At 48.0% G+C, this 14,109-nt stretch overlaps 1 protein-coding gene across 1 annotated transcript; it reads left to right on the top strand.

Annotated features, from left to right (window-relative positions):
* The first annotated feature begins 3,025 nt into the window (after positions 1–3,025).
* Positions 3,026–7,406, top strand: SBSN (suprabasin). Its single transcript, XM_054588864.1, has 7 exons — positions 3,026–3,742; positions 3,797–4,012; positions 4,067–4,374; positions 4,429–5,164; positions 6,545–6,610; positions 6,719–6,763; positions 7,297–7,406. The coding sequence occupies exons 1-7, from the start codon at positions 3,032–3,034 to the stop codon at positions 7,318–7,320; spliced, it is 2,106 nt and encodes a 701-aa protein (XP_054444839.1). The 5' UTR covers positions 3,026–3,031; the 3' UTR covers positions 7,321–7,406.
* Positions 7,407–14,109: the final 6,703 nt, after the last annotated feature.

Genomic DNA, 14,109 nt, shown 5'->3' with positions numbered 1-14,109 from the left:
TGAGGAGGAACAAATGGACAGACGGCTCCTTTCCCCTAAAGCACTGGGGGGTGGGAGTTTGCTTGCACAGACAGGCACCTCTACCTGCAGGGCCAGTTGACACAGCTATGACCAAGATTTAGGGGCGTGGGGGCTTGGGCCAGGAAGGAGTCACCATCCCAGAGAGAGGTGTGGAAGCAAGAAGGGGCACAATGACATAACTTCTTCCCCAGACTTCCATGAGAACTCAGTTTGCTAAGCACCTGTCATGGGACAGGGTGAGGGCGAGGCCTTCCTGCTTGGATGGCCTAGGAGAGGTGGAACTGAAACTAAATTGGGTGTACATACAGACGGGGAGATTTCAATCAACGAAGACTAAAAAAGGTAAGTAAACAAAGGGGGACAAACTTTACATGTATGATCAGGGCAGGGCAAGACCACACAAATAAAACCAGGACTTAAAAGGGACTGACTTTGTACCACTTTATAATGATAAATATGAAAAGCTCAATGAAATAAAAATATTTCTAAGAGAATACAAAGGATCAAAACTGGTACAAAAAGAAATAGCATATCTGAGTAGGACAATAATATGAGACAAAGAGTTAAGATCTGTTCCCAAGGCTGATTAAGATCCTGATTTATGGCAAAAACTGCCAAAACATCAGGAACAAGTATTTGCCAGTCCATAGAAGCACTGCAGATCCTGACCAGAGCTGGAAAGGCTGCGGCAGCTCCTGTCCAAAGAGGATCAGGACAGGGCATGTGCTCAGGGGCCCCGTAGATTGGCAAGCACACTGTGGTACCCTCATGGCAAACTTCTTGGGAGTGTTTTGGGGGAGCTGTGATGGCTCAGTGACTAAAAGCTCCTCGAGGACAGCAGCACAGCTATGCTACCAAAACCAGTGGAGGATGCCAGCGGATCACAGAGACAGATGCCAAAGTTCTGAACCCAACAGTAGTCAATGGAAATGGAGCACCAAGGAGACAGGCAGAGGCTGACAGATACGGTAGGATGGGGCAAAGAGACAGGTGGAAAGAGAAATGGAGAAATCGCACCTGTCAGCCTCAGGGAGGATTAGGATTCTGGAACTCCTCACCCAGCCTGGGAAACTCCCTCACTTAGGCACTGGATAGAGCAGAAAAGCCACACCTGAGGTTGCCCAGGGACTTGGCTTAGTCTCTGGAGTGTGAAACTGGGAGACAGATTTGGTGAGCTCAAGCGTGGAGAGATGGTACAATTAGTCACCCTCTACAGACAGAGCTCAGAGAAGGCAGAAACTACTCAGCCTCTGAATCTGGGATGCCTGCTTCTGGGTAAAGCCAAGTGTCCAGGATCCGGGTGGAACTCTGGGTCCTCCAAGGGGAGTGGGTCTTGTCCTTGTTTGAGCAAAGCCTGAAAACACGTGCAGATTCTCACCACACCTGGGCACCCACACACATAACTCTGCCACCCCTACTTGCTCACACCCTGCACATTCCTTCCTGCCTGGCCTTCCCACTAGCAATCCCACCTCCACCCCCTCTCTCAGTCTCTCCCCTTGGCACCAAAACCCAAATATCTTTCATCCCTGCACCCAACTGTACCCACCCACTGGCTCTTGTCCTTCTGATCTGTGCTTCCCTCTAAACTAGCTCCAGATAGATATTGTGCCACAGACGTACCATCCACCACCTGCCCTTCCTCCTGATGCCCCTCTTTACACCTAGGCCAAACTCTCAGCTGTTTTCCCCTCCAAACGATGCTGCCATGTCAACACTGGGCTTCAGGTGGGGACTTATGAGTCTCCAAGGGGCGGAGGTCAGGAAGAATGAGATCCTGGCCCCCAGCCCAGGTTCTTGCTGACAGTTTCCTGTTGCTCTGGGTCTTCAGCTCCTCCCCATGGCTGCCTCAACCGGCTTTTCAGGAGACACTGCGTCCTGTCCCAGCTCATGGCAATCAGCCCCCTGCCCTTGCCCAAGGGCTGGGAGGCAGGAGGCTAGGGTTCTGTGATGAGAATGTGATCTTGGCTTCAAAATCTACAACCCTCCCCAAGAGACCCTTGGCTGCCTTGGGGACCCAGGCACCCTCCCCCGACCCCTAGTCCCCAGCACCCTCTGAGACTCAGCCCCAAGCCTGGCCTATCTTTTCTAGGCTTCTTCTAATTCACCCATTTTTTCAATTTATAAATATTTGCTGAACTCCAGGCAATATTCTAGAGGTTGGGGATATAGCAGTAACCAATTGACAAAGGCCCTGTCCTCTGGATGTTTGTAATCTGATATGTGAGACAGACAATACAAAAGGTAATTTTGGATCATCGTAAGTGCTATAAAAAACAAAGGATATTACAGAGTATAATTGTAGATGACTAGGGAAGGTGTTTTGAGAAGGTAACATTTGAGCCAAAGACAGAATGAGGAGGAACCTGCTATGGTTTGAGATCTCAGTTCCACGTGTCAGAGGACAGCAAGTGCCAATGTCATGAGGCAGGAATGAGCTTGGTGTGTTTGAGGGCGAGGAAGAAGTCCTATGTGGCTGGAGCATTATAAGTAGTGGGACCAACAAGAAGAATGAGAACAAGGTCTGATGATTCTCTCAACTCTGAAAGTGCTCCCCTCCCCTGATTGCACCTCCCATCTTTCTAGAATCTCAGTGCTGGGAAGCTGGATCCTTGATGTCCTGAGAGTGAAGATGCTGAGGAACCAGGGATAGGGGGTGGTGGTTGGAGGTGGGGTTGGGAGAGAGGAGGCCTGGCTAGTGGGTGAGGAATGAAAAGAGGAGGTGGTTGGAAGGGCAGACATCTAGGCTCTGGGGTGGAGGGCCTGAGCTGGGCAAAGAGCAAAGATGCCATATGAGTATTCTCCATTCATGACTCACTCTGTCTTCCTCCTCCTTTTTATTGCTCAACCCCAAGTCTTCCTGGGAAATACCTCCTTGACTGGGGACCAAGTCAGTGCCTCACGGGGGTAACTGAGTCATGAGGGGTGGAGAAGAGGGAGGGAGGCAGAGGATAAATAGCAGCCTGGCTTCGCTCGTTCCTCTCTGCATCCTCTCCACCCTCCCAACAATATGCATCTTGCTAGTTTGGTCAGTTCCTGCTCCCTCCTACTGCTACTGGGGGCCCTGCCTGGATGGGCAGCCACTGATGACCCCCTTGAGAAGGTCATTGAAGGGATCAACCGAGGGCTGAGCAATGCAGAGAGAGAGGTGGGCAAGGCCCTGGAAGGCATCAATAATGGAATCACTCAAGCTGGAAGGGAAGTGGAGAAAGTTCTTAATGGACTTAGCAACATGGGGAGCCAGGCCGGCAAGGAGCTGGACAGGGGCGTCCAGGGGCTCAACCACGGCTTGGACAAGGTAGCCCATGGGATCAACAATGGCGTCGGACAAGCAGGAAAGGAAGCAGAGAAGCTTATCCATGGCGTGAACAATGCTGCTGGACAGGTTGGGAAGGAGGCAGACAAAGTGATTCAAGGGGTCCATCATGGGGTCAACCAGGCGGGAAGTGAGGCAGGAAGGTTTGGCCAGGGGCTCCACCATGCTGCTGGGCAGGCTGGGAATGAGGTAGGGAGGTTTGGCCAGGGGCTCCACCATGCTGCTGGGCAGGCTGGGAATGAGGTAGGGAGGTTTGGCCAGGGGCTCCACCATGCTGCTGGGCAGGCTGGGAAGGAGGCAGAAAAGTTTGGCCATGGGGTTCACCATGGGATTAATGAGGCTTGGAAAGAAGCAGAGAAGTTTGGCCAGGGGGTCCACCATGCTGCTGGGCAGGCTGGGAATGAGGTAGGGAGGTTTGGCCAGGGGCTCCACCATGCTGCTGGGCAGGCTGGGAAGGAGGCAGAAAAGTTTGGCCATGGGGTTCACCATGGGATTAATGAGGCTTGGAAAGAAGCAGAGAAGTTTGGCCAGGGGGTTCACCATGCTGCTGGGCAGGCTGGGAATGAGGTAGGGAGGTTTGGCCAGGGGGTTCACCATGCTGCTGGGCAGGCTGGGAATGAGGTAGGGAGGTTTGGCCAGGGGGTTCACCATGCTGCTGGGCAGGCTGGGAATGAGGTAGGGAGGTTTGGCCAGGGGCTCCACCATGCTGCTGGGCAGGCTGGGGATGAGGTAGGGAGGTTTGGCCAGGGGGTTCACCATGGCATTAATGAGGCCTGGAAGGAAGCAGAGAAGTTTGGCCAGGGGGTCCACCATGCTGCTGGGCAGGCTGGGAAGGAGGCAGAAAAGTTTGGCCATGGGGTTCACCATGGGATTAATGAGGCTTGGAAGGAGGCTGAGAAGTTTGGTCAGGGGGTCCAGAATGCTGCTGGGAAGGCTGGGAAAGATGGGGACAAAATAGTCCAAGGAGTCCAACCTGGGGTCAGCCAGGCTGGGAAGGAGGTGGAGCGATTTGGCCAGGGAATTCATTATGCTGCAGGGCAGGCTGGGAAAGAGGGAGACAAAATAGTCCAAGGAGCCCATCCTGGGGTCAGCCAGGCTGGGAAGGAGGTAGAGCAGTTTGGCCAAGGGGTCCATCATGGGATTAATGAGGCCTGGAATGAGGCAGAGAAATTTGGTCAGGGGGTCCACCATGCTGCAGGGCAGGCTGGGAAAGAGGGGGACAAAATAGTCCAAGGAGTCCAACCTGGGGTCAGCCAGGCTGGGAAGGAGGTGGAAAAACTTGGTCAGGGGGTCCACTATGCTGCTGGTCAGGCTGGGAAAGAGGGAGACAAAATAGTCCAAGGAGTCCATCCTGGGGTCAGCCAGGCTGGGAAGGAGGTAGAGCAGTTTGGCCATGGGGTCCACCATGGGATTAATGAGGCCTGGAAGGAGGCAGAGAAACTTGGTCAGGGGGTCCACTATGCTGCTGGGCAGGCTGGGAAAGAGGGGGACAAAGTGGTTCAAGGGACCCACAATGGAGTCAGCCAGGCTGGGAAGGAGGTGGAGCGATTTGGCCAGGGAGTTCACCATACCGTTGAACAGGCTGGAAAGGAGACAGACAAAGTGGTCCAAGGGTTCTACGAAGGGGCCAGCCAGGCTGGGAAGGAGGCAGAGAAATTTGGCCAAGGGGTCAACCACGCTGCTGGCCAGGCTGGAAAGGAAGCGGAGAAACTTGGCCAAGGTGTCCACCATGCTGCTGGCCAGGCTGGAAAGGAGGTGGACAGGTTGCAGCAGAATGTTCATAATGGGTTCAACCAAGACGGCAAGGAGGCCAACCAGCTGCTGAATGTAGGTGAACAGGGGTTGGGGAATGGGGAGAAGTGGGCTGGGGGAGGGAGAGGTTAAACGCTTGAGGTAGTTGGGACATCTAGGTAGCCTACACATGGTGAAAGAAGCTTAGGCAGCTATGTTATTGTGTCCCCCTTCTTCCTCTCCTTTACAAAGAAGCTGGTGGTTAGCTGGTCAGATGGATCAAGCCATCTTACCTGAAAGCTTTATACCAGACAGTGTGAGTGTGACCCAGCCCCACCTTCAGGGAGCTGCCCTCTTAGTTAAGGAGTTCTAGAGGGAGGAACAGGAAGCCTCTCCTGGGGGACAGGAAATGGTTGCTGAACCAAGATCTATTACAGTGGGAGCAGAGTGAGTGTTGAGAAAATGCAGAACATCAGAGTGTGAGCATGAGGAAAGCTTTAGAGATAAGCCCTTTTCTATTTAATTTGAGGTAGTCAGGGTAAGAAGGTTGACTTGACTCCCTAATTTTCAGATAAGGACACCTGAGCTTAGTGAGGTTTAAGGGGATTTGCCAAGGTCATGGGGCCAGCACACGTCTTTGGCAAATCTCAGGTCCAGGCTCTTTCTCTTCTTCCACACTACCCCATCAGAGCAGGGCTCCTGAAAGATTTCTGATCCCCATTTATGTAGAGGGAACAGACAATGGAGGGCAGGAGAAGTAAGCAGTGCTGTGCACAGCTGAACAGGCACCAAGGAGGGGGTTTGGCTATAGAAGGCTGACTACTGCCTGCCTCAACTCTCCACTCTTTAAATCTCCATGATGAATCTATGGGACACCCTCTTGAGGGCTGGCCCAGGCCTCAAAGCCCATAGCCACACTGGCTGCCAGGCAAATGAGCCCAGGATGGTGGGTAGGAAGGAAGAGGCTATGTAGAAAGTGTGTATGAAAGGGGAAAGGGGTCTGAGACAGATGGTAGGAGAAGGAGGTTTGTGGTAGGGCTCCAGGCTGCAGCACTGCTGAGTGTCTGGGATAGGATTAAAGATGGGGATCAACCCGAGTTAGGGATCATCAGGCTCATGTGTGTATAGAAGGGGTAGAGTTGAGGTCAGGGCTGAGGTTAACTATGGTCCTTGTATTTGGGTGGGTCCTCTGGCTTCCCTTTCTAGTCAGGCTTCTTTTCAGTGATTAAGAACATTTCATTAACTAAAATAAAAGGGAATTGGGGGAAGATTAGTCAGTAGAGGCAGATGTCCTTCCTGGCTTTTCTTCCCATCCCCCACAGAATAACCATGGCAACATGACCTTTGGGTTTCTTTCTGGACAGTGAGGGGGTAGGAGGTTAGTCATCCTAGAGGGCAGCAGGTAACTGGAGAAAAGGAACTTGGAAACCTTCAAGGGCTGATGGGTTGTAATGATGGTCTGGGTTTTGTCCACAGGGCGGTCATCCAGGCGGATCCACCGTCCATCACGGAGGGGGCGCAACCACAACATTAACATCTGGAGTAAGTCTCCTGAGCAAAGCATGGACTTGGAGGTGGGGGAGTGGAAGCCGTCCTAGGATGGTGGTGGGATGGGTGCTGGGTACTGACCCTCTTGTTCTTGAATTTCAGGCTTCGGTCAACAAGCCCTTCATCAACTTTCCAGCTCTGTGGAGGGTGAGTGGCCACATGGTTTCAGATTTCTCCTCTGTCTTGGGAGATATTTGTACACATCCTTACCATTGCCTATTCATGGATAACTTCACTGTGGACAGACTCTCAGGCTTTCAGAGAGCATCCAAACCATTTCCCAGCTCTGCTTATCCCTTTCTTTACCTGCTCCTTGCCCTTTGCATCCTGCTTTCATCTTTTGGATGCTTTTAATTCCCACTGAGGCAAACACAAGCTGGCAGAAAAGACCTCCAGGGGCACGTGTGCATCTGTGAGCCAGGGAGAGAGGGGTGGCTGAAACCATCCCCTCCATGTGCCCACCATCTCTCCTCATCATCTTCCCTATGACTCCTGGCTCCCTACTCTTTGTTAATCTTGGTGCTAACTTCCTTAAGATATTCCCCAGAACATAGGCAATTCCTGGCCAAAGTAGCCAGCCTCCCTCTTGTTTCCCTAGGGGCGGGAGGACATGAGGGCAGAAATCTCACTGCCCCTATGACTGCACACCCTGCATTCACTTCTTGTCTCCTCTTTTCCAGAGCGTCGCCGACATCATTCCCTAAACTGATTCCTGGCCTTGCTGAGAAGACTGACGTTCCTGTTGTCATATCAGCTGAAATGACGTGAAGGAGCTGGGGATGGGGGTGGGGGTAGATTTTGGGAGTACTTTAAGGGAATGATACTGAGATTTGTGAATAAATATGACACAACATACTCTCATCATGGTCCACATGCTCCCTAAGGAGGGCTGTGAGGGGGGAGGCTTGTTTTTTTTCTTCTTGCTTCTTTGCTGAATGAGCTGGGGGTCTGATGTACAGGATAGGTTAAGCTGCAGAATGCGGCTGCTCGGATCTGTGAAGGTGGTTATAGGACAAACCATGTTTCATTAGTTTCCCAAGTTTGTGATGAGCACTAGAAGGGGTGTCACACAGGGAAAGCCCCTCAGCACTCAGGCCAGCGGTGGGGCAAAGACCCCCGGTGGGGAGAGGGCAGGAACTCAGGGGGAGCCAAAGGGGGCAGCATCCTCATTCAGGAGATGTTGCACCAAAGCAATAACGATGATCACTTGGATTTATTATACAATTTAGGCCTGTTAGGCTCTCTGACAAGTACTTCACATGCATGACATCACTGAAGCCTCCCAACCACGCACTAAGTAAGAGGTACTGTTATTGCCTCATTTTATTGAGAAGCATGTAGAGGCTTGCACAGGTTAAGAAACATGACCAAGGTCACATAGTCAGTATTTGGATGGAGAAACAGCCTACGAGCTACAAGGGATATTCTGAAAACAAAGGGATCTTTCCTTGTTTGGCATCAGTAGCTATGGGAATTACTGAAGAAAGAGAGGGCACAGAGATACATTCGAGAGATCCTCTCACAGGGAGGACCAAAGGCTCAGAGGGAAGGCCAACTGATGGCACAAGGGAGAACTTCTTCACAAAGACAGGAATGGTGACTCAGGAGGCCCTGTTTTCAGATCTGTGGATGACTCAAAGCCCAGGGGAATCATCATAGCAGCTACTATATACTGAGCACTTACTAGGTCCTAGGGCCTGTGAGAAAAGCTGTTCATGCTCTGTAACTATTTAAACCTCCCCCAACCCAAAGGCAGAAGTGGTCTTATGGTCCCTATTGTATGGATGGGGAAGCAGAAGCTCAGAGGGACCAGGGCACTTGCATGGGGTAACCTATGAGAAAGCAGCAGGTCTTCGATTGCCAGAACCTAATCTTTCACGGCTGCCTCTGAAGTCTCCAGAGCACCTGCTAAGTGCTGGCCTGATGGCTGGGAGACCTGCATTCCAATCCAGACTGTGTGCCTGCAGGCAGCTTGCTTCCCTTCCAGGGGCCACAGTTGCCTCCTATATAAAGCAGGGACCGTGTGTCTGTAGGCGAGGACTATAAACATGCCTTCTAGCTTCAAAATTTCAGCAGTCGTGGGACCAAAAATAAAAGACAGTGTTCTTGCTCTTGGGTAATTTATAGGCTTCTTAAGGAGACAAGGCATATAAACAGAATATGAAAACAAATACAAGGCAATGAATGCAGCAGTAAGAACTAAATGATACTCCATGGAGGGGAGGTAAAAGTGATGTTCCTAACACTTTATATTCATTACATTTTTCCTTACCTATAGAATACCATCATTTTATCACTTATATTCCTTCTCTCCTCCTACAATATTTTATTTTGTAATATTTTATTATTTTGAAAATGTTTCTAACTCAGCACAAAGATGTAGAGCTTTAGTGTGGATACATGCATACCCACTATTTAGATTCCACCACTAACATTTTACTATGTTTGCTTTACCACACATCCATCCATTGCACACATCTCTGGATCTAGCCACATATCAAAACATTTTTTGATGTACTTCAAAGTAAATTTCAGACACCTGTTTCCTGCATTAAAAAATAAAGCATTCACTCATAGCACACATTATTGAAAGTCTACTCTGTGCTGGACACCATTTCATATGGATTGCAGGGCTCCCTCCTGAAAGGGGATATTCAAGGGAATCATTCTTTCATAAAAAGTAAGAGCTTTCATTGATTTTTATCTGTATTCACATTTTTGTAATGGATTTGCTCACCAAACAGGTATGGGATAAATCAATATTTACTGGAGTCAATCCTGGGAAGCTTTGGAAAAGAAGAGTGTAGTCAGTTTTGAAGAGTAAAATAGGCACAGGATATTCTTGCATTGAGTCCTCGCATGCTGTTCCCTCTGCTAGAAATATCCTCTATATGCCTTCCTTTTTAATTAAGGTATAGGTGACCATTTGGGACAACATGGATGGACCTAAAGAGTATTATGCTAAATGAAATGTCAGAAAGTGAAAAACAAATACTGTATGATTTCATTACATGTGGAATCTAAAAAGCAAAACAAATGAACAAACAAAACATAAACACATCTAGACACAAAGAATAAATCAATAGTTGCTAGAGGGGCAGGTGGTGGGGAATAGGTGAAAGAGGTAATGGAGAATTAGAGGTACAAACCTCTATGTCCCTTTTGCCTCTCATGTTCATTCCTCCTCGCCCGTCAGGCTTCAGCAATCTTGACCACTCAATCTGAACAAAGGGCCACCTTTTTTATTCTCTTTCATGGCACACTATTTTTTTTTTCTTCATAGAGCTTATGACAATTTGTAACTATATATTTACTTGTTTCATATCCATTTTCTCTCTAGATTAAGAGGTTCAAAAGGCGAGGTCGAGACCAGGCACAAATGGCTGGCAACTGGTAGAGGAGAGGCTTGAGCAGACCTGGGAAAGGCCTTGGAATAATTGTGAGCAAGAGTGAGGCACCTGAGACAGATAGGTGGAGTCAGGCTAGGGAGTAACGAAGATGGGAGGGGCCAGTTTCTGTGGATACAGAAGGACAGGGAGAGGGGTTTGGGTGGGACCACACAGCCATCTTTGTTCTGTGTTTACTATGCCTTTGCCAAGCACTTACAGACATTATTCACTCCATCCTCACAACCTCCCCATGAAGCAGGTACCATGATTATCCCCCTTACAAAGGATAAAGCTGAGGTTCAGAGGAGGGAAAGAGTTGCTGAGGCTAGCCAGCTGGTAAGTGGTGGCAGTGGGGCTCTCTCAAGAGCACTTCCCTGTTGGTGATCTCTGCTAGTGAGGTGGCATTCTTCCCTGGTACTTCTAGGCGGGGGGCCTACTTCAAAATAAACCCTCTTTAAAAATAAGTTTCTGCATTTGACCCTTTTAGGAGGTGTGTGTGCGTATGTCTCAAAATTAAACAATTGCCAAGAAAGGCTTCCAATGTTAATGTGCCCAACACTAGCAAGAACATAAGTTGAGTGCTCTGTGTTGCAGGTACTGCTCTAAGCTCTCTGAATTATTACCTCATTTAATCTTCACATTCACCCCTCTTACAGATAAGGAAACTGTTGTAGAGATGGATTAAAGTCATGGCTAGTAAGTAGTAGAGCTAGAATTTCAGCCATGACTCCAGAACAGGCACTGTGGATGAGGTAAGCCTGTAGATGCCAGTTTGAGACCTAGGACCCTATAGGAGGAAGCAGAGACACTGCCCATACCCAAGGCCTCATCTCCTCTCTATACTTGAGTCCAGCCTCCACACCCCTCCCAAGCCTCCTCCCTGATCTCTGTACTCTCCTCTTCTCAAAATAGTCTGTTCCCCAGAGGAATCCTGTTAACACCTGAGTCAGATCACAGCCTCTCTCTGTTCCAAGCCCTTGACTCGTTCCACCTCAGAATAAAAGTCAGTCTTCACAATGGTTACCTATTTCCGAAGTATATAAAGAACTCATACAACTCAACACCAAACAAAAAATCCATTAAAAAATGGTCAGAAGACCTGAACAGACATCTCTCCCAAGAGGACGTACAAATGGAAAACAGGTATATGAAAAGATGTTCAACTTCACTAGCTATTAGGGAAATGCAAATCAAAACTACAATGAGATGCCACTTCACACACCTGTTAGGATGGTGATTATCAACAACATAGGTAAATAACACTTGTTGGAGAGGTTGCAGAGAAAAAAGGAACCCTCCTTCACTGCTGGTGGGAATGTAAACTGGTATGGCCACTATGGAAAACAGTCTGGTGGTTCCTCAAAAAAAAAATAGAGAACAGCAATCCCTCTTCTGGGTACCTACCCAAAAAACTCAAAGACATTCTTTTGCAAAGATATATACACTGCTACGTTCATTGCAGCATTATTCGTGGTGTCTAAGACATGGAGACAATGAAAGTGTCTTTCGGTCGAGGATTGGATAAAGAGGACATAGTACATATATACATGGAATAGTGCTCAGCCATAAAAAAAGATAAAATACTGCCATTTGTAACAACATGGACGGACCTTGAGAATATTATTCTAAGCAAAATAAATCAGTCAGAACAAGCTAAGAACCATATGATTTCACTCGTATGTGGGATATAAAACTGAAACTCATAGATACAGACAACTGTATGGCGGTTACCAGAGGAAAGGGAGTGGGAGAATAGTGAAGGGTGAAGGGGGCCAAATCCACGGTGACAGAAGGTGACTTGACTTTGGGTGGTGGGCACACAGTGCAATATTCAGATCTAGTACCATATAAATGAACACTTGAAACGTATATGATCTTATTAACCAATGTCACTCCAATAAATTTAATTTAAAAATTGTCACCCCTTCAATTTCAGCTCCTCCCATTTCCTCCCTGCTCCAGCCTCGGAGCCTTTGCACTACCATTCTCTGTTGGAATACTCTATCCCCAGATATCCTCATGGCTCAGGCTCTCACTGTCTTTGGGTCTCAGTTCATAGATCAGATCACAAAGAGTTCTTTCTTGACCATCTGATTTAAAATACTCTTCTCTATTCCTTCACTCTACTGTGTTTTTCCTCACAGTGCCCATCACCCCTTTATGTTTACTGCCCAACTAACCCCACAATGAATGTGAGCTCCCTATGGAAAATTATTTTGATGATCTTGTCCCATGGGCTTTCCCCTGTGCCTAGAACAGGCATGGCACAGGGTAGGTAGTCAATAAATATTTGTTGAACGAATAAAGGTGTAAATTAGAGAGAAAAGTTAAAACCAGAGGGTCTTGAACATGATGTAGTCATGTCAGATTTGTAGATCCTGTCATGTACAAAACAAGGGAGGGTTGGTGATATAGGGAAAAAAGCTGTTTGGAGTCAGGCAGTCTTGGGTCAAATTCCGACAACTCCATTTTACCATAATCTTTTTTACATATGATCTTGTGTATGTGCTTAACATGTTAGGACTCAGTTACTTCATCTGTAAAATGAGAATAATATCTACTTCACGAAGATTAAATGAGATCACGCATGTGAAAGCACCCCATCTTCTTTTGGGTTCATGATGGGTACTTAATAACTATGCTTTAAAACTGATTTGAGGTGATTCCTCAGGTCCAGAGATGTCCAAGGGCAGTTTTTCTCCAAAGGTAGAACATAGGACTGCTGATGCCAGAGGAGAATTTAGGTGGTCTGTACACATGGTTTGAACCACACATTGAGAAACTCTTTTCTCAATTTCCTTTGAAGCTTTCTGATATGTTAAAAGGGAAGACTCAATTTCCATCCTGCTGTGCCTCGAACATCTCTCTCATACTTGCTAATTTCTCTTTTTAACAAAGAGGATGCAGGAACTGCAGCCATCTATAATGTAATACCACTGTATTACCATTGTAATACCATTTGCTTCTCTCTATGATTTCCTGATACTTTCTATTTATGGGCAAATGATTCTGGCTTTCTACTTCCAGCAGCAATATAAAATATTCTTAAAATATATTAAGAAAATAAGCTACCATAAAGAAAAACATTAGTAATGAGTACATGGCAACAGCTACATGCCATTGTGAAGGTGGTGTCCCATGAAGGAAGTGTGGGAAGGAGTCTTAGCAAATTCTTTGCCTGCTGCCCACAGTCTTGTCCTGGGGAAGTGGGAATAGGGTCTGGGGTCTCCATCACCAATCCTGGAGACCCCAGATTTATTTTCCCTGCCTATGCCCTCTGCCCTGCAACAAGGTGCTAGGGCAAAACCCAAACCGATTCTATCCAAAGAAGAATGAAGGCTTTGAAAAGTAGGGGGAGGTTTGAGACATTGAGATGACAGAAAATACTGGGGGTTGGGGCTTAGAAGTGAAAGCAGGCTGGGCTTGGGCTTTGGCTCTACCACACATTCACATGTGCTCTCTGAACCTCAAGTTCTCCATCTCTAAATGGGGTAATAATAAGACTGATCTCCAGGGCTATCTGAACCTTAAAGTGCTTAAAGTCCAGTGCTGGACACATATAAAGCCCTTGATAGATTGGGACTGCTGCTATTATTATTATTATTATTATTATTATTATTATTATTACCACCGCCATTTATTATCATCATTAGAGTCAGAGATGGAATAACAGGGAGGTAGGAGCTGCTGAGGACAGACAGGGATTGTGTTTACATGGTAAGAGGTATTGAATGTTACAAGTTAGGGTGTGGATGTTGGGGTGGAGAGAGAGACTGACTGGGAGACATTGAGAAAGGCAGATGGAAACTGGCCCCTCCTAACTGGGTGATGTATCACAGTGATACATGGCAGTGGCAAGTGGGAGGGCCTGGGGCTCCTGGGAGTATAGAGGCAGCCATGCTTGCTAAGCAGGGATGAGACCTGGGGAGAATGCCGGAGTTCTACATCCTGAGCTGGGACCCAAGAAAGCATCATGCTGCTGACCTAGGGCTCCTGCCCTTGTGCTAATCCTTGTCCCTTGCCAGTGCCCTCCTGGCCCCTGGGGGAGGCTAGGCGTTGGGTGGGGTGAGCTGGTACTATCCCAGCCCTCCTAAGAGGCCATGA

The sequence above is a fragment of the Pteronotus mesoamericanus genome, unplaced genomic scaffold, assembly GCF_021234165.1.
Source record: "Pteronotus mesoamericanus isolate MK-2021 breed Mesoamerican mustached bat unplaced genomic scaffold, CSHL_Meso_final scaffold_165, whole genome shotgun sequence".
NCBI lineage: Eukaryota > Metazoa > Chordata > Mammalia > Chiroptera > Mormoopidae > Pteronotus > Pteronotus mesoamericanus.
The sequence above is the reverse complement of the archived record's forward strand: the minus strand, read 5'-3'. Positions and strand labels throughout refer to the sequence as shown.

Excerpts from the sequence above, each read along its gene's own strand:
- SBSN (XM_054588864.1), top strand. The coding sequence starts at position 3,032 with ATGCATCTTGCTAGTTTGGTCAGTTCCTGCTCCCTCCTACTGCTACTG. Across the intron at positions 4,375-4,428 it reads GGAATTCATTATGCTGCAGG|CCAGGCTGGGAAGGAGGTAG; the intron begins GCAGGCTGGGAA and ends TCCTGGGGTCAG. Across the intron at positions 6,764-7,296 it reads ACTTTCCAGCTCTGTGGAGG|AGCGTCGCCGACATCATTCC; the intron begins GTGAGTGGCCAC and ends CCTCTTTTCCAG.